This window comes from Sciurus carolinensis, chromosome 4 (assembly GCF_902686445.1).
Source record: "Sciurus carolinensis chromosome 4, mSciCar1.2, whole genome shotgun sequence".
NCBI classification, from domain to species: Eukaryota; Metazoa; Chordata; class Mammalia; order Rodentia; family Sciuridae; genus Sciurus; species Sciurus carolinensis.
In genome coordinates this window covers 10,334,665-10,361,232 of record NC_062216.1, presented here as the reverse complement: position 1 = coordinate 10,361,232, position 26,568 = coordinate 10,334,665, and the positions used below count along the sequence as shown (strand labels likewise).

Below are 26,568 nucleotides of genomic sequence, written 5' to 3'. Positions count from 1 at the left end.
TGGGGAGCGGTGGTCCAGAGCTGGTGCACCATGGACTCCTTGGGCTGCTCGAAGGCATGGGCTGAGAGCTCAGGGCTTCCTCCTACGTGTTGTGTCACACAAAAATCAGGAGAGGAGGCCACAGTCCACAGGATGGCTGGCCAGCCTGGGAGCCATGTGCTGGGGTTGGGCTACCTTCACACCCACCTGCTGTAACGCCAAGACTGCCACAACCTTCAGAGTGCCTATTTGGCTTTTTGAAAAGAGGTAATGGTTTTCTTTTACAAAAAGGCTTTGCTTCCACTTATTAGGAAGGAGTCCTCACTGGATGGACTCTCCCTCTTCTTCCTCAGGGAGATGACGTGGCAGTTTTCCTTGAAGAAATCCCCTTTGGGGATTCAGCCCAAAGCTGTGTGGGGAGGAAGGTGCTGTCTCTGTGGGCTACCCTCCACGTCACTGTATGCCTTTGAAGTCCCCACATGCCCTGGCCCTTAGGTGGAGAGGCCAGGACGTGTGCAGTTGCCCAGATGTTTCCTGCCAGCTGTCTCAGCAGGTATCCCCAAGTTCAGCTGATGAACATGGCATCCAAACATGAGCTTCCAAACAAGAATTGCATCATGGGGTTGAGGACGGAGGTTTCCAGGGCCAGACTCCATTCCCCATCTAGAGAGGACAGGCCACCCTCTCCCTCATGCTGAACAGAGTCCCTTAGCCATTTAGCATGGGGTTGGGGTGGTATTGGACAGCTGCTGCCTTGGGCAAGACAGCACACATGTTCAGCTCAACTCCACTGACCAAGAGCTGCCATGGTGGGTCACTGCTGTCCACAGATCTCCAGAGGACCTGGCATCTGAGTGTGGGAGGACCAGGCCAAATCCTACCCCTCAACACAGCGCTGATGCTCCTAAGGGGTGAGCAGCAGGGTCCAAGCACCCAGGGCCCAGGATGGACAGCTCATCACAGAGCCAGCAAGCCCTTTACTTAAAGGCAAGAACACCAAGACCCAGAGTGCAGAAACGGCAGACCCAAGACCACACAGCAAGGGTCAGCTCACTATTAAACAGGAGTGGGGAGCGCAGGCTTCCTCGGAACCATGATGTTGGTTTCGAGTCAACCCAGGTTCCTCCACGTTCAAGGTCTGGCAGAAGAGAGGGCACATGAGTGTGAATGTGTGTGTAGGGGTGTGGGTGGAGGTGGGTGCTGTGGGCATTGGCGGGTGTCATCCATGTGTAGATCTTCACATCAGCGTGGGTGGTGGTTGCAGCAGATTGAATGCTTGTGTCCCCCCCAAATTCATATATTAAAAATCTAAGACCAAGGTGAGGGGGCTTAGATGAGGGTATTATGGGGCCTTTGGGAGGAGATTAGGTTATAAGGGTGGAGCCCTGATGGATGGGATTAGTGTCCTCAAAAAGACACCTTGCTCCTTCCATCACTGGGGACAAAGCAAGACTGTCTGTGAGCCAGGAAGAGGCTCATCACCAGAGACTGGACCTACTGGCCCCTTGATCCTGGGCTTTGCAGACTCTAGAACTGGGAGAAATAAACTGCTGGGTTGTTTGTTTTGTTTTGTGCACTGAGGATTGAGCCCAGAGGTGCTCTACCACTATGCTATGTTCCCAGCTCTTTCCATTTTACTTGAAACAGGATTGCTAACTTGCCCAGGCTAGCCTTGAACTTGGAATCCTCCAGTCTCAGCCTCCCAAGGTGCTGAGATTACAGGCATGCACCACCCTGCCCAGCAGATTTCTGTTATTTATGAGCTACTCAGTTTCTGATATTTTGCTATCGCAGCCCAAATGGATTAAGACGGTGGCCGTAGTAAGCACGCTGAGGGCTTTCAGCTGATTTGTCTCCCTCCAAAATTCACACGACCAAGTCCTGACACCTAGTGCAGAATGTGACTGCATTTGGAGAAGACATTGAAAATAATTAAGTAAAATGAGGTCATTATAATGGACCCTAATCTGATAGGACTGGTGTCCCTAGAAGAAGAGATTAGGACACAGACATGCACAGAAGGAAGCCCACATAAGGACACCAAGAGAAGATGCCATCCTCAGCTGGAGAAAGAGGCTCCAGAAGGAAGGGAACCAACCCTGCCAACACCTTGATCTTGGACTTCCCCTCCAGAATTGTGAGGAAATAAATTCCCAATGCTCAAGCCACCCAGGCTGTGGTGTTTGCCACAGCTGCCCTGGCAGAAAAGTGCAGAGTCTGAGAGACAGGCATGGTGGGGTGGCTGAAGACTGGAGCTGGGGTGCAGCCAACAGGAGGTGAGGGTCGACACCATTGTCCAGGGTTAGGGTCTGGGCCCTTCCCCCCAAGCCTCTTGTCCCATCTGTGGGGAGGCAGATGTGCTCAAGCAAGTCCAAAGGGAAGCAACCGGAATGGCAAAGGCTTTCTAAATCTTGTCATATGTGGGCAAGATGGAACATCTGGGGCGTTCATCTGGAGAAGAAAAGGATCAGAGAGACAGAGACAGCCCAGCAGAGAGGGTGTGGGCATGGACTCCTGAGATCCCTGCCTGGGTCTGATGACAGGTTCTGCCGTTTGCTAGCTGTGTGACCTTGGGCAAGTTACCCGCCCCATCTGTGCCTCAGTTTCCCCATTTGGAAAGGGGGGTGAAATCTACAACTACTCCATAGTGCTGTAAGGACCCAATGAGTGAACGGTTGTAACGTGTTTAGAACACGACCCGTGAGTGACATATAGGTGTCAAGTAAGCACAAGAGTGTGGCAGAGGTAAGAGAGCAAGCTGCAAAGATCTGAGGGACTGTCCAGTGCGCCTGACACACAGGATGGAGAACAGGGCCCGGAGGGGACCTAGGAGACAAGCCCGCATGTTGACTGCATGCGGGGGACGGCAGGATGGCAGTCCAGGGGGCCGGGCTTCAGAGAGGGGACAGGAGGCCAGGGCTAGGACCGGCCGGCCCCCTCCCAGTCTTTACCTCTGCGGGCCTTACCTTGCCCAAAGCGAGCCGTCCGGTACACCTCCTCAGCACCGCGGAAGCCCAGCATGCGGCACACCACGTCCCCATCCTTCTTGTCCCAGCCGTCATCACACACGGTGCCCCAGCGCCGGTCATGGTACACCTCCACACGGCCCTCGTGCAGACCCGAGCCGTTCACCAGGCGGATCATCGTGACGTCCACACCACCTGCCAGAAGGAAGCTGCGTGTCACCCCTGGGCCTGGACCCCCTGCTGCACCTCCTGACTCCCCTCCCTCCAGGCGGGAGGGAGGAGCAGGCTGGGGCTGCAGCCACAGAATCCGGGTCACTGCTCCCCGTCATCAGCCTGTCTCCCAACTTCCATTTCTTCCTTTTTTTTTAAAAGACTTTCAGGTGCACTGTTGACTGGAGGGTAAAGAGAGCAACACCCCCACCAGAGTGGGACATTATTACAAATGATAAACCCCCATTGACTGACACCTGTCATTACCCAAAGTCCAGAGCTTCCCTTGGGTTCACTCTTAGTTTTGCGCGTTCTACGGGTTTGAACAAACGTATGATGTGTATCCACTGTCACCACACTCACCCGCTGCCTGAGACCCTCCACCCTGCAGCCCCTGAGCTTCTCCCTGCCTCCGAGGTTGCCTCTGGGTTCTCGAGTCCAGCTGGAATGGCAGTGTGCAACCTTTTCAGATCAGCTTCTTTCCCTGAGTGAGGCATATTCTCCTTTCCTTCGAGTCTTCTCACAGCTTGCTAGTTCCTTTCTTTTCAGTTTGGGCCGATGTTGTTTGGATATGCTGCAATTTGTTTACCCTTTCACCCACAAAAGGGGGTCTCGGTGCTTCTGTCTGGGTGACTATGAATGAAGCTGCTATAAACATCCACGCGTGGGTTTTGGTGTCAATGTGAATTTTAAACTCATTCGGGTAAATACCAAGGAGTGAGACTGCTGGAGTCCTCTCCACCTTTTGAGGCCTGGTGACCAGCTGCCACATTGTCAGGGAGGGGGATGTAGGAGGAACAGAGGAAACCCAGGGACAGTTAAGGCTGTAGGCATGAAAGTGCTTGAAGCCAGAGAGACCTGGGTGTCGATTCTGACTCTGTCCCTTATGCTCTGTGAGAGACAGCGAGTGGTCTGCTAAATCTAAGATGTCCCTTATTATGAAGCACATCCCTACTTTAAATGCCACTAAGAAGGGAACCTCTGTCAGTCACGGTGGCAAATGACATCAATTGCTGGATGCTTCCTGACTTCAGAGATGCTAAAATGTGTGTCACGGAATCAGTGGAATAAGATGAGATGCACGAAGAGCTCAAAATGGTGCCTGATTCACTGTGGCTGCACCCTTTTTTCCACCCCGTGACCTTACAGAAGTCTTCCAGCCTCTTGGAGGACATTTCCTCGCACTGTGAGAGGGGACAACACCTGCTTCTCAGGAGTGTCGTGCAGAGGACTGAAATGGTGCCAGCCAGGCAGAGTGCCTGCGTGGGGCAGGCTTTACAGGCTGCTTTGCTCCTCGGTCTAATGGCTGACCCTCCGTCACCTTCCTCTCTACCGTCACTGTTCAGCAGAGAGCCCGGCTGGGGGACATAAGTGGTCAGTGTTTGCTGAATGGAAGAACCAATCAAGATCCATTTTTCTGCATTACAAAGTTTTGCATTAGTTCTCCAAAGGGGGTATTTTGGAGACTTAAACATTTCAGCAACCAGAAGAAGCCTTCCCACCATCTCGCAGCCACTGTTTAGCCAGAGGTCAGAGTCTCAGGGTGACCACGGTTAGTGCCAGAGCTGGGATCACAGCTCAGGTCTCCTGACATGTCTCCCAACTTCCTGCTGCTTGGCCTGCTCTTCATGAGGACCTGAACTTCTTTGCTTGATAAGATATCGGGGTGGTCAGTGAGTTGAGTCTGGCTGCACATCAAAAACATTACGGATATCTGTTAAAATGCAGGTTCCTGAGTCAATTCAGGCCTGCTAATCAGAAGTTTGGTGGCAGAGGTCAGGGATCGGTATTGTTCCCGAGTGTCCCCGTGTTCCGAGGTACCCATCGTCTGTGTACTAGTATTCAAGGGGGACAGGATTAGATGATGGGAAAGGTTCCTTCAACACGCATGATTTACAGGTCAAAGCCTCATGGAATGTGTGTGTGTGTGTGTGTTGGGGGGCTGTGACTCAGTGACCAGTGGGGGACACAAGGCAAAGACTCATGTGAACTGCCAAAGAACACAGCCACCCTGATCAAGTACTGCTCCTAGCAGGTGCTGCTCCCCTGAGCTGCTTTCTCCTTTCCCCTTTTCAGCCAGGGGGCTAACGACATCCCCTGTTCTAATGCCTGAGACTTGACAAAGACCTTCGGGGGCCCCTGAAGGAGGGAGCAGAATTGACGAATCTCCCGTGCGCGCCACAAGAGACGGGAGAGGACTCAGACCACCCAGGCGCTGTTACGAGCTGCCTGAACTGGGAAAATTCAGAATCCTCCGCACAGGGAGCAAAGGACACCACGGGAGCCACAGCGCCCCAGGATGCCAGCAGCCACAGTGGGTCACTTTGCAAAGCTCCGCTCAGCACACTTGCTGGGCAACCTTCATCCCTACTGGGTGAAGCTCTATCCTGGCAGTTATGGAAAACAGCTCTGCAGGCTGGCAAAGGGGAGGTCGAGGAGCAGCAGGGAATACAGGAATCCTGGAGAAGGGAATGCGGAGGGGAACTCGGATCCACAGGCCAGGTCTGACCAAACTCCCCAGAGGCGGTAATGAGGCTAACCAGGAGCCCGCAGCAGCCAGGGAGGCTGGCCCCTCCTGGGGGGCTTGACCCGGGGTAGGCTCAGGGGAGGTGCTTGTCCTCATTTCTAACAGACTCGCCTCACTTCTGTCAGCAGCATGTCACGTGGCAGGGTGCTGTGCCACTCAGGGGGAGGTCAGTGTGCAGGAATCCTGGCACAGGTCAGGCAGTATTCGGGGTGTCAGGTCAGAGTCACAGTAACAGGAAGAGGCTTAACATGACACAGGTAGCAGGGCTGACATTTAGATGTCCCTGATAGCCTCTCTGGCCTGGTCAGCCTGATCTCACTCCATTCCCTTACTCTCTTAGACAAATAAGGGATGAAGAGTCTGTTAGCAGTGGGTATATCCATGAGAAAGGACTCACCTCAGGGAGCTGATGCTTCAGTGTGGGAGACTAGTAAAATTACTAGTTCACAAGTAGTGACAGATGGGAACAGAAAGGTAGGGAGAGAGGGAGGCGCCATCTTGGAAGTGTGAACGAGGAAGGCAGTGGAGAGTGAGGGGAGGGGAGGAAGGACTCGGACACCCTCACCTCAGAAAACCCCTTCTGCACTGTCTGGTCTGAATTTTTCTTCTCCTTTAGATCTCAGGTCAGATGTCTCCCAGAGAGCCTTCCCTCATCCTCACACCTGGCCAGGGCCCCTTCTCTGGTTATAATATTCCTTTATACTGAAATTGCCTTTTACTCTCTTAGGTCACTGGGATCATCTCAAGGATCACGTGGCCTGACACAGTGCCCAGTGCACAGGATGCCAATCTGTGTAAAATGGAGACATGCAGGAATGGATGAATTCTCTCCATAACACAACCCAGCTGGGGAGGCGCCATCTAATGGACACAGCTCCCCAGAATCTACAGCTTCTTTGGGAGTCCACCCTCAGGGCACCTCACAGCTCCAACACCCCTCTCACAGCATAGCCCCTTCTGTGCCCTCACTGGCTGCTTTTCATGAGAGGATTCCAGGTTCTGGATCCAGAGTTCAGGCACTGGTACCATCACTGTCCATTCCAAATGAGGAAACAGGGATGTGATCTCTCAAATGCTTTTGTGACTGGTGGAGGAAGCCTGGAAAATGTCATTTGAAGGGTGAAATATTGAAATTCCCTGGAGGTTTCAATGTATATAGAAGGGGCAAAAGAACATTTGGAAATAGGACAACTTCAAAAAATTGGAAACATGTGGTAACCATAATTACGGAATGCACAGAACAGTCAAGGATGCCTCTGGCCCCAGGCCCATGCTCCTCATGCACCAAGAAAAGTTAGGGTCCCGAGTGGGTAAACCTCTCCTAACTAGCATCACATGACCTCGGGGACTAAGAGGGGAAGAGTGCCCATGGGGGTACACTAGAGAGCATCCAGACCCCAGTGTCTCTTCAGAAAGCCTTGGAACCTGTTCCTCATGGCTTGTCCCCAGGTCCCCAGACTCCACTACCACCTGCCCATTGGGTCAACAAATGCTTCATGACCCAGAAGGGTGCATCCCCTCCCCTGGACTCATCCAAACCAGATGGCAAATTTTGTTCTGGCTTTATCTTATAGAATATGGCCCTAAACTTCATTTTTTTGTGAGTCTTTCTTCCTCTAACAGAATCTCAGCTCTGTCACTACCTCCCTGGGAAACTATAGGCTGCAGTTTGGTTTGTTTATAACCCAGACTGCCCCAATTCAAGGACTTGGACAGTCCAAGGGGCTGGTCCTTGAATAAGGACAGCCCACAGGGAGGCAGCCTGCAGGCAGGTGGCACCTCTCCCAGGCCTGAGCAGTGAGGCCACTCCCAGCAGTGCCCTTGTGGAGTCACCAAGCACACTCCAACAGGGACCCCAGCACTAGCCTGAGGAGTGTGTCATGACTTGCTAAGAGGTTTGGGTGTCTGTGGGCAGAGGGTTTCTACTCGCCTTTTCCCAGCAGTTTCTGCCCCAGGGCAAAGCTTTCCCACTGAGCAACCAAACACTGCCCGGAAATGCCCTCGCCCCACACTTATTGCGTCAACTCCTACACTCAGACATGGTGCCTGAGAGGGCCTTAGCCTGGTTGTGACCCTCCCAGGACACTTGTTAGTCCAGGGAGCATCTTCCTCACCTCAGATGCCCAACCCTGGTCCCTGCAGGGCAGGTGGGCTACTTGGGGTCAGGGAGATTCCTGTGTTTGCACATGACAGTGGATAAGAACGGAAGGCAGGGATTCACAACTGTGGGAAACTCAGGCACTTCTAGGCCCATAGCAGGAAGGAATGATCTAGTTAGAGGGCAAAGAGAAAGAGTGTCCATGATGAGCAATGGAATCCCAGGTTTGGAGATGACAGTCACCTTCCTTAATACCTGCCTCCTTTGCATCCCACCTCGGTGAGCCCTAGAAAGTCCTTCCTGAACAAAATAAGAATCAGCAACCCCAAGGACAGCCCTGTTCCACCATTCCATGTGGGTATCTGAGGGCCATGAATCCAAATCAGAACAGAACAGGATTCCTTTTGATCTGGGTCCTTACCCCAGACTGGGGCCTGCCTGTCCATGTGTCTGCAGCTTGCAAGTACTGACCACAAGGCTGGTCCCTGCCCAGCTCTGTGCAGGAATGGTATCATCAGTGTTCCATCTCTGGACTGGAAAACCCAAGCATTGAGGAAATGCGAGTAACTATTCCTTACCCAAAACATGGAGGACAATGGCAGCTGTTTCAACTTGACAGTTTGCCCCAACCCCAGCACACAAGTCAAAAGCTCTTTCCCTTGTAATATCCATCCTGCCCCGGTCCCCAGCCTTGGCAGAGACACGGATGTCCACAGGGCTGGGTCTCTGTTCCTCTTGTCTCTACTGCCTTGGGGGGTTGGGGACCATAGGCCCCACTTCAGAGAAAAGTGCTGTCAGTCCCCGGCTCAGCCCAGAATCATCATTGCTTGGTCTTGCTGTGTGACCCAGAGGAGGAAACTGATGAGGGGACCCCAGGACAGGGTGCAGGCTCCTGTCTTTGAGGATCAAAGGAGTCATCAATCCCCCACTCCACGTGTTTTTAGGGTATCAGTGGTTCTAACCTCCGCTTGAGGCTTTCTGCCTGGCTGCAGCCCCAGCCCATGAAACTGGCCTCCTATCCTCAGCCTGCTGAGCCAACCCTGCCATTACCCAGGCTTCTCCTGGGGCCAGCCCCACGGCCTACATCCACCTTCCTGCCACAGGGCCCCGGTTTCCCACATCCTGACTTGGTTATCCAGCAAAGAGGGTGAGGATGAGACACACGGAGGCAAGTCATGGAGAAGAACCAGGAGGGTCTTGCCTTCTGAGGACACCTCTGGAAACGACTTGCATTAACTTAGTTGTAGGCTACAGCTGTCCCATTGCTGACTGTGTGGAGCTATTTTAGTTAATTGTGACACAATCTTTGGGCTTTTCCAATCATCACAGATGACGGAGAAGCATAGAATTTGCCAACTGGCAGAGGCTTGGAGATGACATAGTCTGAAGTCTTCCTGTGACACACAAGGGAACCCAGAGGTGACAAGTCTTACCCAAGGTCATCCCACAGTGAGTAGAAGAGTTGGGACCTGAACTTGACCCTTGACCCTTGGGCCAGTTCTCCATCCATACCCTCCCTTCTCTCCCACAGTCCTTCACCCTTCTGGGATCTCTGAGCAGGGGTCACTCATTTGCTTCTCAACTTCGACTGAGATTCATGACTCTGATTTGATTTACAACTCTGGTGGAGAAGTTACATGAAAAACAATTTTTCAACCCTGGAGCAGTAATGCTTCTATGCAAAATTCATAAAAACCCATGGGCTCCTCCTGAGTCTCACGGGTGGACCGTGGTGACAGGAAAGCATGGTTACCTCTGAGTTTGCATTTTAATATGAACACGTTGATGGTTCCAGACTGGGGAACAATAAAGCAGGCTTGGCTTTTGAAGAAAGCCCAGGGTGATTCTATTCCTATACACAGATTAGGCACTAACGGTACCTCATCTATCTTAACCCTACATTTTATTGAAGTAGGTGTTTGTTTGTTTGTTTTTTCCCATTGCTATGTATTTACCCATGCAGATGCACTTTCAGACTCCCTACCACCATCCAGGGTTGCACTGGGTACTAAGGACATAAGGACAAATCAGTATTATCTTTTTCCTGGACTCACAGAAGGAGATGACCACAAAACGTCAAAACTGGCAGAGAATTCAAGGACTTCCAGGCCAAACGTCTCATTTAGAGAACAAATGAAGGTTGAGAGACAGAGTGACCAGCTGTTAGCGGAAGGCCAGAGCCCTCCCTTCCTAGACCACTGACTCCTTCGGATGCCAGCCACTCTCAGTCGAAGCCATCATGCCAAGAGAAGTGGGTGTGTGGTTCCCCCAAGAGGCCAGGAGTGGAGAGGGCTCTGTTGGAGGGAGGCCCAGGGACGCTATGCACCTGCTGGGGTCCACACGCATAGCTGGTCTTCCCTTGGGAAGGGAGGTCATGTCTTCCTTGTCCACAGCCCTCAGTGCTTGGCAAGACACCTGGTTAGTTGAAAGCGTGTTTGATGATGAGGTGGGATGGGGGCAGCTGGGCGGATGGATGTCAGCCTTTGTCAGCAGGCTCCATTGGAATGCCCTCCGGATGCCCTGGGCGAGGGAGCGGTTAGACATGAGTAGTGGGTCAGGAGTTTAAGAAAGTACTTAGTAGAGAGCAAACCAGTTCCTCAGCAGCCCTGCTGCAGGGGTGCCGCAAGGTCTGACAAGATGGCTATTTCACGACCCTCGCCTGATCTTAACCCTATAAACGATTCCTCCTACAATAGGAGGAAGGTAGATAAATTCGGGGTAAGAACCAAAAGGGCGAGGGTGTGTTTGCTCGAAGGACCTCACTGTGAAGACATCTTAAGCAAGATCTGTTATGGTCTGGATGGGAGGTGTCTCCCAAAAGCTCATCTGTGAGACAATGCAAGAAGGTTCAGAAGAGAAGCGATTGGGTTGTGAGAATCTTAACCCAATCAGTGAATTAATCCCCTGATGGGATTAACTGGGTGGTAACTGAAGGTGGGTAGGGTGTGGCTGGAGGAGGTGGGTGTTGGGGGTACATATTTTGTATCTGGTGAGTGGAGTCTCTCTCTCTGCTTCTTGATCATCATGTGAGCTGCTTCTCTCTACCACACTCTCTGCCATGATGTTCCGCCTTACCTGGAACTCCAAGGAATGGAGCCAGCTGTCTACGAACCATGACCTCTGAAACCGTGAGCCCCCAAATAAACTTTTCCTCCTGAAAATTGTTATTGTCAGGTCTTTTAGTCATAGTAGAGAACAGGCTGACTACAACAAGATTCTATACATGGAACCAGAGATTCCCAGACCTGAAAGCAGGGTGGATAAGACCCATCCTCCGACCACAAATTCTGCAAAATCAGTTCCAATCAGGAGCTGTCAGCCAGGCCAAGAAGACCAAGAGTTGTCCTCAGGTTCTTGGCTCATGCAGTCTGTCAATCCAGAGCTGAGATGGGACACTTGGTGGAAGTTTCTGACTATCTCACTTCTGCCCCAATGAAAGCTGGAACTCAAGAAGTGAGTTGTCCCTCTCCTCTCTGAGAGGACCTACTCTCTCCCTTGAGAGCGTCCTTTTCCTCTTCTAATAAGCTTTGCTATCCTAAGTCTCATGTCTTGCTTGAAATCCTTTCACACAAGAGCACAAGAGCCGAGCACACAAGGCAATTTCTAGAGCTGACTCAGGCATCACCGATTCCCTCCCTGGTTCAGGTCTTAACTTTCAGCGCCTGACTGAAAGGAACACAGGCCTATGACTCTGTCTTTTCGTAGAACACAAAATGCTGGGGGAATCCCAGGCCACTCTGGGAAGCCCTGCAGGCAGGCAGCGTGGGGTGGTGAGGAGAGCCGAGAGCCCAGGAGGGAGAGGGACAGGGTCGGTCTAGCACGTTCTTTGGAGTCTCGGAGACATGGAGACACTATCTCGTCCTCATTCCTTCGCTGCCATGACTCGAGGAATCAATGGCAAAATTCTCTCCTGGCCCCAGTCCAGCCAGCTCCATGTCCTCCTCTCATCTGGGCCTCAGCCTCGGTCTATAAAGATTTGAGCGAGACACTGACCTTTCCCTAACAGGTCAAGGCCCATCTTAGGATCATCTCAGCCCCACTTAAAGTGCCTGCCTGGGAGAGGTCAAGGCTGCCCCAAGACCTACTGTTGGTTCCAGTCAGCGTCCGAGCCCAAGGCCCCAGTCCCAGGCTCTGTGGAGGGCAGGACCACAGCTAGGGAAGCGCCAGTAGCCACACCAGGTGGCTTCCTGTGGGACGATCCCCTTGCTGTTTTTGTCACTTTTCACTTCCCACCCTACTGGTCTCCCTGGTTTGTCATCACCTCTGTGTAAACTGAGGTAGAGGTCAGTTCGCACTGGATTCTTTTCCCTTCAGCAATCGTTGCTGCTGATTAAATGCTAATGGGCAGGGATGCGGAGTCCACAGGCTATGTCTGAGATGAGACCCTGGAGTGACAGGCTGATCCCCCAGGGTGGTGGCCGCTCGAATGACCTTGGATTCTGAAGGACCATCTCATTCCAGGCTCAGCAAGGCCCTCCTGTATGATGGATCCGGGCTCCTGAGTCCTCCCAGGCCCTATTCTGGAAGACACCCAGTCCTTGCTATTAGAACAGCCCGCGGACAGCACCCACGAATGCCACACACCCAAGGGCTGACTGACAGGCTACCTCTGCGGCCCGGGGGTCAGTGAGTTCATAGAGTCCGACAGTGGCGGTGACCCCTGAGGGGAGGAACCCTGGGCAGGTGGAGGGAGGCTGCTTCCGGGCTCAGGAGGGCCAGAATGCCAGCTCCACCTGGCCACAGCCACCTCTGGACACCAAACCCCTCGGCAGGTGTGGAGCGGTGGCAGGAGCACGGCGCTCTGGGTCTTGCACATGGTGGGCCCTGTCACTGCGAGCTCCCACCCGGCTCCAGCTGCCCGCCCAGCAGCGCACGGGTCAGCGGTGAGCAGTCTCCCCACGCGGCCCAGGACAGCCTGGCCACGGCCGGAGGAGGGATAGGGATCAGATCTCGACAGGAGCGACTGTGCCCCATTAGGAACAGGAACCAGGGGCCCATTCCTGGATTGGATTAGTCTCCGCCTCACTTCCTCTCTGCTCCCCAGGGCACACAGCTCCTGGCTTCTTAGCGTACTTGGGAAGGGGGACAAGGGCATCCGGCAGAAGCCTGGCTCCTGCTGTCAGCAACTTTCTGCACACTAATGCAAACTGGATGCGATTCGTTAAGCAAGGCAGCTCTGGAACGGTCCCCGAATTCCACATGCGGGCCGAGGCCATCCTTGGGCTCCCGGTGCAGATCTTATAAATCTCTTGATGTGTGCGGACTCTCCTCCCAAGCAAACGCTTCTTTGCTCTCCCTGCTTTTGAAATACGTGCGTAGGAAAAGCGGGGGTCCAGACAAAGGAGACTGGGTCTCACTCCCGACTCCCTGCTCCAAATCCCTGAGCCAGAGTGAAGCCCTCTGGGGTTGACCCTGAGCTCCCCTCTTCCAACACGGGGCCTCCCTCCCTGTATGCCCGGGACAGCTGCTCATCCTGCGCTGGGAATGGAAGGCAACTCGTGGTATCTCTGGGGGATTCATTCCAGGATATTTAAACCGAGCATCTGGTTTCATTTACTGGGCACTGGCATCTCTGGATCTGTCTGGGGTTTTTTATCCAATTATTTCTCACCTTATTGACACTCCATGCTTTGGGTTTTGCAGTTGTGATTGCGGAGCGAGATGTAAGATATCTTCCTCTTCTAGGACAACCGAGCAAGCGGCCTCTCTGCTCAGCTCCTCAGCAGATTCGGGACTAACATCTCTCGGACCTGGCCAGGGTAGCCTTGGAACTCCCTGCTGTCCGCGGAACTTGTCCACACCTGGCTCGGAGTCGCCCCCGAGGCCAACTACAGTAAAGCCAGCACTCTCAGGAGAGACTGCAAGTCAAGCTTGAAGGGTGAAGGGAACTGATGTCTGCCTGCCATTCCCCAGCAGGCCCTGCGGAGAGCTCCACACGTGCATTTTCTCACTAGTCTTCTCAACAGCGCCACAAATAAGTTATTAGAGCTCTCTTTTAACCGAAGAGGAAACAGGCCCAGAAGAGTCAAGTGATTTGCTCTGGGTCACACAGCAGCTACAGGGTAGAGTCAGACTGAAGAGCAGAGGCCAACTCTCAGCTGGACACTTCAGGCAAATATTGAAAGAACCCTCAGCAAATGCAAAGCACTTTATATGTCTCTCAAAAGCCCTGTGGGGTGTGAAGTATTTCCTGTCGTTGGGCTTAAGGGAGTGAGTCTTGAAGCTGTGGTTCTCAGCCCTGACTGAGGGATCACCTGGGAGGTACAGCAGACAGCTTTGAACAGTTTGGGATGTTTTGTGGGCAGACTTTGTGCACAGCCAGGGCACCGTCAGAGAGGGTGGATCTGGGGTTGAGCTGGGGCTACACGGCTCAACAGTTGTCTGGTCCTGTAAGGCACATAGGTGTCACCCGCTCTGGGACAGCTTTCCTTGCCTGTGCTCCCTGCCTGTAGGAATATTACAGTGCTATGTAGTGGGTCGCACACTGCCCTGCCCTGCAGGACTCTAAGACGGAAGGTTCACGAAAGGCCCCAGAACCTGCCTGGCTGCGCATGAGGAAGGCCCTGGAGCCCAGGGAACTGGGCATCTAAAGGAAGGAGAGGAGGAGAAGCCCAACCGGCCTGGACTAGCCAGGCCCCTGGATGTTTGCTTTTCCTGCCTTGCAGTCTCCTGCCAAAGCAAAACAAGAGGAAAGAGAGGAGTTTGTGGAGAACAGAAATAAACATGGGGCTGGGAAAAGAGGCCCTGCATCTCTGCAGCTGCAGAGCAGGGCTCCAGGGATAATCGGGACCATCTGCCGGTTAAGGAAGCTGAACTTTCATTCCCTGGTAAAGGAAGAACTCCCCATGCCCCCAGCAGGCCTGCGGCAGGAGGGCCTGCAGCCCCACCTTCCCCAGGCTGGGGTGACACTTCTCAACAGGAAATGTGATCCATATGGGAGGACAGGAGCCATCCCCAAAGCAAAAGAAGGCACAGCTCATCCTGTCTGCTCTCCCGGAGGGCATGGCTTTCCAACTGTGTCCTGGCCTGTGGGTGTGCTTTAGAAAACGCTGTTCCTTCAGGGTGATCTGCTCGGAACTTAACGTGGGACTGGGCGGCCCTTCAGACTGTCTTTATCGGACGTCTCAACAGATCTGTGCAGCCTTCCTCCATAGTGGTCTGTTGCCACTGTCCCATTGTACAGCAGCGGAAGCTGAGGCTCCGAGAAGGTAATTGACTTTCTCCAAGTCACATGATAAAGTGACCACACCTGGCTCTCCACCGTGCTGTGTCTCTGGAGTCACACGGGGTGCTCGGGACTTGGCTGGGTAGGAGCAACAGAGATATCTCCTCAGGCACCTCTGCTGCCTCCTGCCCGTCTCCCAGCTCTGGGGCGAGCTCTCTGGAGACTGGAGCGTGGCTCTCCAATGACGCTATTCCCAGCAGGTGCTCAGAATGAATGAGGCGCTTTCCCTGCCAGCCCAGGACTGGGCACCCCCATGGCAGTGGGAGGGGAGCACAGGCCCAGAAGGCCAGCTGGGAGCTGGATTTGCAGGAATTTTCTGCAGGGGCCTGGGCAGACTGGCGAGCCCTTCTCTTACCTTTCTTACTGAGCCTCTCAAAGGGCAGTGAGGAGTCAGAGAGTCAACAGGCATTTAGGACTGAAAAGAAACCCCAGGGAGCCCGGAGAGAAGCGATGCCCCACTTCCCTGTGCAGGCCTGGAACCGTCCTAGCTGGCAACGGGGAGGCCTCCCTGCTCCCCAGCGAAGACTTCATGGGCACGCTGCTCCAACCTCCAGGCCCCACACCCAGGCTAGTGGCCTCTCCTGGGAGGGCTCTTTCTTTCCTCTGCTCTGGCTCCCACTGACCCGCCCATCTCAGTCCTACTCCTCTGGGTTCCAGGACCGAGCCCCCTGTTAGGATGCTCCCCAGCCCATACTGCCGAGTTTCAAAGGCAGAGACCGAGGGAGAGCCAGGCTGGGAGCTTTCCAACTCCATGACCCTGGGCCGGATCTAACCTCTCAGTGGCTTCCTGCTCTGTCACAGGAGACATGACACGAGACCAAGAGTTGCTCAGTGACTGATGGTCGGGTCTTGGCCACGTTGAGCTCCATGCGATCCTGAGGGAGGCCTGTGGTGGGTTTGGGGCATTGCGGCAAGCGACCCTCCCAGCTCCTGAGTCAGCGAGGAAGCCGCGAATCCCTCCCAGCCCTCCTACCACAGCGCCCGCGAGACCTCCCCAGGAGGCTATGGCTTCCTCTCTCTCACTTCTCTTTCTTCCATCTAAATTCTACAAACAGCTCCCTGAAGAAAACAGGCTGAAATCCAGCTCTGGGGTAGGGAAGTCCACTAAAGCTGGTCCCAAATACCCTCCAAGGGTGTTTTCTGTGTCTAAGGACAGGCAGGGACATGAGGCTGTGAAGTTAAGGGACACGCAGGTTCATCGGCAGCCCACACACGCCTTACCTCCCAACATCACCACGGGAGAAAGCTCAGGGTTGTGGGCATACAGAACAACTCTCAAGTTTATTTGAAATGTTTTCCAAATAAACAGCTCAACCATTCCTAGTTTTAATGTATGTCTCAACTTCGTCTCAACTTAACACTCACTTGGTATAAAACCCACATGAAAGACCCAAAGCTCAGTTCTTTGGGGGTTTCAAGGCACTGTTTTTATAGAAAATTCTGTGCTCACCTTCAGCTGGAAGTTTGTATTACTAATAGAGTTTTCTGGGGGGCAAGCCCCAGAAACCACTGCCTGTTTGCTGGGGAAGAGGGGAGGCCCGTTCTGGAGAGCTGCCTGCAAGGTCCCAATGGGAGGAAGGGCTGCAGAGAAGAGCAGAGGGTGGGCTGGCTGGTCTCACTCACCCCCCTAGAAAGAACAGGGGCTGGAGCGAGTAGCAAGCACGAAGTCGCCATGCGAACCCTCCCAGGTCCCCCGTCCACACCTGGCAGCGAACTGGGAACATAGGCTCCAAACACGGGCTTGTTTATTTATTTATTTTCCAACTAGCCATTCTTCTCGACTTTGGCCTTTGGTTCCTGTTTTCACTTAGCATATATTTAGAAGACAAATATTAGCGGACGGGTTAATGACCTCTGCACACTGCTCGTTCCCAAGCGGGGCTTCATTTCTCCTGGCTTTAGCATTGGTTCCTCCCCTGGGCACAGGCCCCAGCCCTGGTCTCTCTTCCTCTGGCCAGAGATGCTGAACATACCATTTGTAAGAGATGAATGGAGGACTGGGGCTGTAGCTCCGGGGTAGAGCGCTCGCCTAGCATGCGGGAGTTCAATCCCTAGTACTGGGAGGGGAAAAAAGGAGTGTAATTTGACTAGTTCAGCAATTTCTGCCTCTCGGGAAGCTTCCCCCACACTCCCTCATTTGTCCACCTGGCCTCTTAACAGAGTCAGACCTTCAGTGCTTCCAGGCCCTCTTGAGTTCACAGGAAGCCACCAAATCAAAGAACACCACGGATTCATCAGAACTGAACTGTTTTCTGCACCCAGCAATCAGAAGCTCTCCTGGAAGGGGTGACCAGAAACTTTCAGGAAGAGTAACTGAATTAGTTTGGGGAGGGCTTAAGATAGGATCCTGGCAATCTAGAAGATCTGAAAGGCCAGGTCCCACCACAGAATAAGCGGGGGGGGGGGGGGATGAAATTGTGGTCAGGGAGGTTAAGGGACTGGCCTCAGGGACACCCGCCAGTGGGTCAGAAAAGGACTTGGAGCTCGGCTTGCTACTGTCATATTGTGATCATGAGAAATGCCCCTAAAACTCCTGTGACTACCTCAGTGGTGAGACAGAAACACCTTTTATGGTATTTGTCTTTTGTCCCTGGCTCCTGAAACAGCACGGGGGCATCTCTGGTATTCATAAAAGCCCCTTTCAACCACATCTGTGCTGTTGATGAGGTGACTTTGGAAAGCTCCTAAGGATGTGAGGGTGCTGCTTGCCAGTGGAACCAACCAATGAGCAGGTTGGCACTTTTAGTCACTCCTCTGCCCTGCCCTGTCCCCTAACCTCCAGGAAGGGGAGAAGGTGATGTAATCAGTCTTGCCTATGTAATGAAGCCTCCATAAAAGCCCAACGGTCAGGGTTCTCAGGGCTTCTGGGTTGCCCGACGCTTGGGGGAACGGGGCGGGTGGTGACCCACCTTACCTCATCCTGTACGCTGCTTCCCTGCGGCTCCTCCTGAGTTGCAGCCCTTGTAAGAACCCAGTAAACCTTGCTCTGTCCCTGAGTTCTGTGAGCCATTCTAGAAATGAGGGTACCCAAGGAGGGGATTGTGGGAACCCCTAATTTGCAGCTGGCTGGCCAGTGGTTCTGGAGGCTCGGACTCGCAAGTGGAGGCAGCCCTTTGGGGTTGAGCACCCAACCCACAGGATCTGTGCTAACTCCAGGTAGACAGAGTGGAACTGAACTGAATCACAGGACTTCCCACGGGTGCAGAGTGGCGGTGGGGAGAACCGCAGGCAGAGCACAGCGTGAAGGAGCTTGGGCATTCCCCCCCACCCCCAAGCGCCTCCACCGGCAAGCGGCTCCTGCAGAGCCCCGCGGAGTTGCCTCTCGTTTTCTGGAGATATGGTTCTGACAAACAGGACTTGCTGAAGTGGGAGGAGGAGCTGGAGCAGAAGAGCAACCTGGACTGGAGTAGGGACTGTCCCCAGGAGGAAGGGCCTGCCTACCGTGCCAGGCCTTGGTGGGTGTGGAGGGCCACAAGGGATGGCGAGGTGCCTGTAGGGTCCTCACAGCCACCTGCCTGTGTTCAGCCTGCTGGTGGCCTCCCAGGACCCACAAGGCCATGCTCGGCCCCCTGACCCCTGCCAGGCCCACAGGGATTCACTCATGCCTTTCGCCCCAGGTCTTGTTCTTACATTCCAAACTCCCACCGTTCCAAACCATGCGGGCCTCTCAGAGAACACGTCCTGTTTCCCCACAGTCTCTGCACCTGGGATGCCTTTACCTTCCAGCCGCCTGTTGGACACCAACCTTCTCCTCAGGCCTTGAGCCAAAGACCCCTCCCTGACTGTCGCTTCCTGTACCATCACGCTCCCCACCCCGCACGGCAATTGCAAGGAGTCTTTCTCACGGCTAGACTCGAGTTGCCCAGCCCTTAGCGAGGCCCTGGTACATAGCATCTGCTCACAAAAGTTTGCCAAAGAAATGAATGAACCAAGGCTCTCTTCCCCAGATTCCTGCTTTCATCCACACACCCATCTTTATGACACAAGTAAGAGCGCACCCCATGCAATCCTGAGCACCCCAGGCAATCTCTCCGACCTCTGCTCCTTTCCACCGCCAGCTCTGCCCCTGCTCTCCCCGGAGCTTGCTCTGCTCAGTTGCATCTCATTTCGGGCAATCCCACATTGGCCACTTCCTGGCGCTTCTTTTTCTCTCTGGTGTCTCCCATGCTGCTTCAGTTTTTGCCTCAGGACAATTTTCCTGGGTGAATTTTTTTGTCCCTTCCCATTTTCAGTTACTAGACAGACATAAGCTTTGGGAAGGAATCATTTGAAAAACCCTTTCAAATTTCCATGTGTACTTTTGTGCGTCTACTGAGCATTTACCAGATACTATAAGGACAAGGGGAATGAATGGATGAATGATAAAACTGAACAAAGGCACCAGCAAACAAACACTGCCAGCTATGCGCAGGTGCCTCATCATCCATCGGCTACACAACCAGGAAGCTAGTGAAAGGCTGATGGGGTGGAAGGCTTTGCAGGCAGAGGCAGAGCCCACTCTGTAGGAGTCTGCCTGGGCCAGCTCAGAGCCACAGGGCAGGGCGGCCAAGACTGAGTAAAGAAGAGCAAACTCAACACAGAGAAGACAACCTGGAAAGTAAAGTAAGAGAACAGCTAAGGGGAAATTAGCACCTTCATTCTAAACCACTCAGGACAGACAGAGTGGCCCATGAGGACCCCTGGCTCAACAAAAGGTAAGTAAAGAGGGTAGCAGAGGGGTAAGCGTGTGGATTCCAGGCCAGACAGACTCGACTGGTGTCCTGGCTCTGTCCCTTGTGAACTCTGGGGACTCCAGCAGATCCCTTATCCTCTCTACCCTCAGCCTTTTCTCCCTATGGTGAGTATAACATGCCTCCTGAGTATTATATCCCTGAGAGCTAAGTGGTCTGAAGTGTTCAGACCCTGCTTCTCACCTGACAAGGCACACACATATAAGTAGTATGGGAGCAGGTTTATGTTTCTTTTTTCTTTTTTTTTTTTCTTTTTGGTACCAGGGATTGAACCCAGGGCACTTAACCACTGAGCCACATCCCCAGTGCCAACCGCCTCCCCCTTTTTGAGACAGGGTCTCACTAAGTTGCTTAGGGCCTTGCTAAATTGCAGAGGCTGGCCTTGAACTTGTGATTCTCCTGCCTCAGCCTCCCGAGTCACTGGGATTACAGGCATGAGCCACCATGCCCAGCTGCAGTTCAGTTTTCTTAAAAGCCTGATTTACTCTTAAATCATATTGCTGCTTGGATGTTCATGTTATATAAGAAATTAAGATTGGATATGTGTGGGCTGGGGTTGTGGCTCAGTGGTAGAGTGCTTGCCTAGCACGTGTGAGGCACTGGGTTCTATTCTCAGTACTGCATATAAAGAAAGAAAGAAAATAAAGGTCCATCAACAACTAAAAAAAATAATAATAATAATATATCAAAAAAAGATTGTATGTGTGTTTAATAAAGAAATATTACTTTTTCATAAAGGAAGCAATAGCTCTGTCTCTTCAGACCTTTGATAAGGCCAACTGTCATTGAGACATCATCCTAAAGGACTCCCCCAGGACATAGAGATGGGAGGAAGGGAGTTCCTAGACTCCAAGGACTCTCTTTGTCTCTTATATTCTAAAACAGAGATAGAAACAACAGCTAACAGGAAAACTGTTCAGAAACCCCTCCCCTGATCATTTATTTTGAATGACACTGCATGCTGGTTGCCCACTGGGATCCTGCCTCCCAATTTTCCTAAATATGGAAAATATACACGAAGTATTCAACATCTTTAAGGTTTTCTGAGCTTCCAATGATTACTGTCAACAAACCCTGGCTTAGAATTCACCCCGTGTCATGTTGCCTATTTTTTTCCATGTGAACTCAAATGGAGAAAAGTTTTTTATACAACCTGAACTTATATCCTGCTTTAAATTCATGCCCTGGGACTTAAACAAATTTGAATCTTTTACCTACTCCTTCACTACAAAAACACTGTTTATTTTTCCTTCCAACAGACCATATACAAAAATAAAACAAATGTCCTTCTCTCTTGAGATGCAAATGTGGAACTTTTTTCCCCTGGCCAAACTTCCAAAAGCCAAACATCTAATGCAATGACTGATGTATCACCCTTGCCTGATAAAACAAATAACAACAACAACAAAAAAAAAAAAACAAAGCAAAACCAGAACACAACAACAAAAATCATCAAGCAGCCTCAAGAAATCTGGATTCTAGACTTGATTTGGTGGGGTGACCTTGTGTCCCTCCACCTCTCTGTTCTTGGTCTCTGTTCAGTGAACTGGAGGGGTGGGCTGTTGGAGGGAAAGGAACCGATCTGAAGCTCATCCAAACCCAAAAATCCCATGACTCCAGATCAAAACACGGGTAAACAACGGCAAGACTTATGTTCTGAAAAATATTACAGTATTGACTCAAAACACAGGTCCCTAGAGGTTTTCTCTGTAATGTCCTCCTCAAAGGGCAACGGCCACTGGGGGTGTCCAGCCTGTTTCTGTACCTTTAGTGCAGTAACATCCCCACCTGCTGGAGCTTAAAGTTTTTACGCTAAAGGTGTCACTGGAGGCGTCCCTGAAGGTTCCCCAGCCTTGGCTGGGTCTCCAGAGGCAGCCGGGTTGGCGGCTCCTGTACAGTGCTGGCTTTTGGAGGAGGTGTCTGTCTACTGCAGACAGCATCCTTCCCGCTGCCCAGGGCCCACAGAATGACTCAGCGAGCCTCCGAAGTGGGCACCGTGTTTGTCAGAATTTCCGCGCTTCTCTGAAAGATGAGCCTTGGGCTTCTCCTTAGAGCCCAGCTCTCAGGGATATAGTTAACACCTCTGGGACAGGACCAGAGTGCCTCGGAAACAGCAGGAGTCTGAATATAGCTTGGCTTTGACGTGGCCTGAGGCAGGGTAGGCAGTGGAGGCCGTGGGAAGGCAACCCCGCCAGGGGACAGGAACAGGCCTCAGCCCTGAACCTACCACAATATTCCCCTCAGCCTGAGGTCTTTCTGCGGGCACCTGGACCTTGAAGTGAGGGAGGGAGTCACTAGGAATTTTCTGGAGCTCACCCCCACTCTCCAAGACCCTGCTGTCCAGGACCCAGCTGACCAGGACCACAGCCTGTGTTCTCCTCCCTGAATCAGGAAGTTGGAGCCCAAACGTTCAGTTCTCAGCTGCCCCTGCCTACTGATGTGGGAACTCAGGCCTGCTTTCTGAGCCTCTGACAGAAGACAGGTGATGGCCTTCCAGCCTCGTTGTCAGTGACTGCTGTGTGTCTCCATGTTCCTCCTGGTGTTGTGAACAGCTTCCTGTCAATGACCTGCCTCTATTGAGGCCCTCACCTTCCTGTTCCCCTCCCAAGAGAGACCATTTTGGGGACTTGGAAGGGAAATCTTGGAGCTTTGTGCAAGCTCTGGGCTCTGAGTTTTATGTCTGAGCTCCGGGGTCCAGTCAGGGTGTAGTCTCTTCAAGGCAGGAAAAAAAGCCTCAGTCCCCGGAGAGGGGCGTCCAGATCTGATGTCAGCCTCTGGCTGTGTGGTCAGCAGGCCCCAGGGCCAAGTGAACAGGAGCCCGTCCCCAGGCCTCCCGCCCGTCCCCAGGCCTCCCACCCATCTCCAGAGAGCTCCGGGGATGCCAGAAAACAATATCTCCACTCTGTGCCCTGCCTTGAGTCCAGCAGCTTGGCCCACAGAAGCCAGGTAGACGGTGACCAGAGCATCCTTCACACCCACAGTGCCTGGGCGGCTCTGACCTCCCGTCTCCTCTCAAGTCAGCTGAAGAACAGCTGCCAGAGAGGTCCTGACAAGACCCCTCCAGAATGTGAGAGCGTTTCTGATCTCCCTCTCAAAGGTCATCTTTCCACACAGTCCCTCCCTTCCTGCCCAAGCTGTCAGGAGTTGTTTATTTCTCAGAGCTAAATGCCACGATCTCCTCAGCTACCTTGGCAATGTTCTGTCAGAAACAGTCGGCCAACAGGGCAGGAGAAACCGGCACCCCAAGACAGTGTTCAGGGCCCAGCCCTTTAGGGAGGCCCTCAGTCAGGGTCAGCCTGTGACTCTGCAGTGGTTCTCGTCCCTAGGTCCACAGAACGGAGAATGCGGGCACCCTTCCCAGGCCCAGGCCTCCCAGGGCCAAGCCCGGAACACGATGCCCAAGGAGGCGATAATGGGCTCACGCCCTCACACGGGGCGGCTGTGCCTCGGAGCCAGCAGTACAACGTGCTGGTTGTTTTGTTTGTGTTTAAAACTTGGCTGGGAGACTCTATTCACTCTGCTCTGGCAATCTTCCCGAGATCCTACATGCACACCCTGGAAGAGGGCGGCACAGCCAGATAAGCCGCGCCCCTGTGCCCGTTGCAGGGAGACCTGAGCATCTCCATGCTGGTTCCCATACGGGGTGGTCTGCCAGAGAGCAGCATCTCCACCTTCACCACCCTCTCAGTGGCAAAGGAGGAAAACAGGAGACTCTGCCTGGCTTCCTACACAACACCCCCTTTTTCCTAGGGTCAGTAACTGAGTTTTGGCAGGCACGGCTGATGATTTCAGGAAGGAGGTCTGAACTGGTGCATTGAACGGAATGCTGATAATGGCGCATCCTGAGTCCAACCAGGCGAAGCACTTCACATGGATCCACTCCTCTCTCACCCCAATCCTGGAGGCGAGGACTCTGCTTGTCCCCATTCTATAGATAAGAATACTGAGGTCCTGAGATTATACACAGCCAGCTCCTGAGGCCACTGGGAGGGAGCCTCCAGATTCATCCACACAAGCACAGGTTGTTACACCTCCAGAGACAGCCTGTGCCCCTGGAGTCTGTCAATATCTCTTGCTGAACCAGCAGAGCACCCTCAAAGGGAGGGAGCCTCTTTGACACTCCACCCCAGCACATGGTTCTAGTCCCTGGACCCCAACCTCACGAGGATGGGCAAGGCTCCACCCCTGTGGGCACAGCACCCAGTGACCTCGCAGGACTTGCTTACTGGCATCTCCGGCTCGGTCTCCTCGCTCTCCTTTCTCTCCTTTCGGGCCTCGGTCACCTGAAATGGGAGGAAGACTGATATTAGGAATGAAAACAAATCCTAATTGTTAAGAAAACATTATCTGCAGAGTTATTAACTCAGTACTGGAGAAACCCCCAGGCAGGAGCCACCAGCAATAGGAGGGTACATCAGGGAAGATAGGAGCTCCCTGATTAGGCCGCCTGCTCTGGTCGCCCCAGGAAAGAGGGAGTCCAGCTGAGGTGTCTCATTCCCTCCTAGATACAGCACAGAAGATCAGCATCCACCACACAAACTCAAAGAACACACAGTACCCCACGGGAGAAGACCAAGCAGATACTCCCGGGCAACAGTCAAAGGTTCAGACGTTCATATCTAAGCTTTTCTTATGAGCATAGAGAGGTGGGCTTCAGATACACAGAGACAGTTCGTGTGTCAGGCAAATTTTCTGGTGTGGGAGATTAAAACATGAGTAAGAGTTGCCAGGGAATTTTGAAATTCCCTTCCCAGGATATGGTTAAAAGAGCAGAGTTCTTTTCCCAGTTGGCATCTCACTCTACAGAGAAGCTGGAAGATCTTGGCACAACTCAAAGGGCATGAAAATACCCAGGGAATCCTATTCCAAAGGCTCTCCAGAAAGATATCTGCCAATCGAAGTGCACAGCATACTGTGGATTAGAAGAGCAAGTCTAAGTTCAAGTTTGGTTAAAAAAAAAAAAAAAGGCAACCATATATGTGTAAGTGCTCAGAGAAACGTCTGGCAGGATGTGTTCCCAAGAGTTCATGGTGGTCATTCTAAAGAGTAAGAGCTGAAACCCGGGGAAGGGGGGGTTCTCACACTCTGTCCTCTGTGCACATCTGTCTTGTCTATTTTTTTCCATCAAGGATATACTGCTCTTGTAATCTGTTTTAAAATTAATTTTTAACTGAGCATTACAAAAAATAGGAAATCCCTCATCCAGGTTCACCACCAGCTAGAGAGTGGAATAAGACTTTCCAGTGTTCCGAGATGAAGAGACCATCCCAGACAAGGGGGTGGGCAGGATTCCTAATACTTTTTCCCTGAGTTATTGCAATGCGTGATGAGCAGAAAGCCTGGGAAGAGAGCAAGGGACGTCCTCATCTTTGCAGCGATGACAAGAGGTCTGACAATCTTAAAGGGAAATTGAAAGACATGACCTGACTCTAAAGCAGGTTCCCCTAAAAATGAACAAGGGGGCTGGGCAGAGGAAACACTGCTGGCCATGTAAACCTAAGAAGGGAATTAAGTTGAAAATACTGGGAAACACAGAGTCATGCAAAATGTGAGGAAGCCGTCAGCACTGGCCAGGAGGGGCTGCCACGGCTCTGTGGCCTGTGTCTGTCCTGCAGCCCCCGCTGGCCTCCTCTGGTCACATGTCTGGGCTGCACCACAGTAAGGTTCCCTCACAACACCACAGGGACTTCAAGTGTCACGGCCTTTCCACCCACGCTCACCTGCCCTACAGATATGGCCGCATGAGAATTTCTGGTTTTCAGATGAAAACTGAGGCTTAATGAGATCTAGACACTTGCCTGAGGGTGCTCAGCTGGGCAGAGGCAGGATGAGACCCCAGGTCCACCCACTCCAACTGCCCATGCTGCCTGGGGCCTGGGGGAGAAAGAAGCTCCAGGGTACACTGAGATTCGTTATTACCTTTGAACCCGCGCATGCCCATTGGGCCTGTGGCCCCCAGCTTCCCATCATCGCCCTTGGGGCCAGGCAGTCCTGGGGTACCTCTCTCCCCTGGAAGACCTGGGGAGAGAAGAGACAATGGCAAAGCTTCAGACTCTGAACTGGAAGTCCCTTCGAGGTCACTGTCTGGTTCAACAGACTAATGCAACCATAATCCTCAGCAGCTGACATTTCCTGAGTCTTAAAGATGTTGCAAAAGCAGCATCTGACAGGTCAGCATGGACCTTCCCCACGAGCCCTCCTATCAGTTAGGCATGAGGCCCTCCTGCCTGAAGGGCCAGATCTGCTGTGAGTGCTGGCAGTGCCAGCCCGGTTAGCAGGCCTTGTTACCGTAGGCGTGCAGGAGGCTCAAAGGCAGCAAGCACTGTTTTGGAACACTTTCTGTGTGCCAGGCATGAAGTATCCCATTTAATCCTCACATCGTATTGGGAGGTATTATTTCACCTGTACTACAAATGAGAAAACGCGCTGACAGATTAAGTGACCTAACTACCCAAGGACTTTAAATAGAGGGTGCTGGAGGCAGGATCTGAGCTCTGCTCTTCCTGAATCTAAAGCGCCTGGTTGCTGAGCCTCACCTCATGCTGGATCAAAGGGGCTTACTGATCTTTAGGGAGGGTGTGGAGTTGGCCTTTAGGAGGAAGATGAAGCCGTGCCCCATCCTATTTAAAGAAAGAACAGAAGATCCCTTCCTTTCCATAAACACAGGAGGTATAGGAAAGGCATTGGAGCCAAGGATGGAGATCAGCAAGGTCAATGAATGGGATGCACGGCCTGCTGCCCAGTCAGGCCCTGGGCTCCCGGCCACAAGGCCCTACGGCCTCTGCCTGCACTGATTGCACCATGGAGAGCCAGAATCAACAAACGCTCTCACC

At 52.8% G+C, this 26,568-nt stretch overlaps 1 protein-coding gene across 1 annotated transcript in view; it reads right to left on the bottom strand.

Annotated features, from left to right (window-relative positions):
* Nucleotides 1-26,568, bottom strand: part of Scara5 (scavenger receptor class A member 5) — a 107,360-nt gene that overhangs the window by 7,456 nt on the left and 73,336 nt on the right. The window contains exons 6-8 of the mRNA XM_047551617.1: nucleotides 25,655-25,753; nucleotides 23,962-24,018; nucleotides 2,946-3,140 (exon numbers count right to left, since the gene is read on the bottom strand). Of these exons, the coding sequence (XP_047407573.1) occupies nucleotides 2,946-3,140; nucleotides 23,962-24,018; nucleotides 25,655-25,753 (351 nt within the window). The remainder of the gene's footprint in view (nucleotides 1-2,945; nucleotides 3,141-23,961; nucleotides 24,019-25,654; nucleotides 25,754-26,568) is intronic.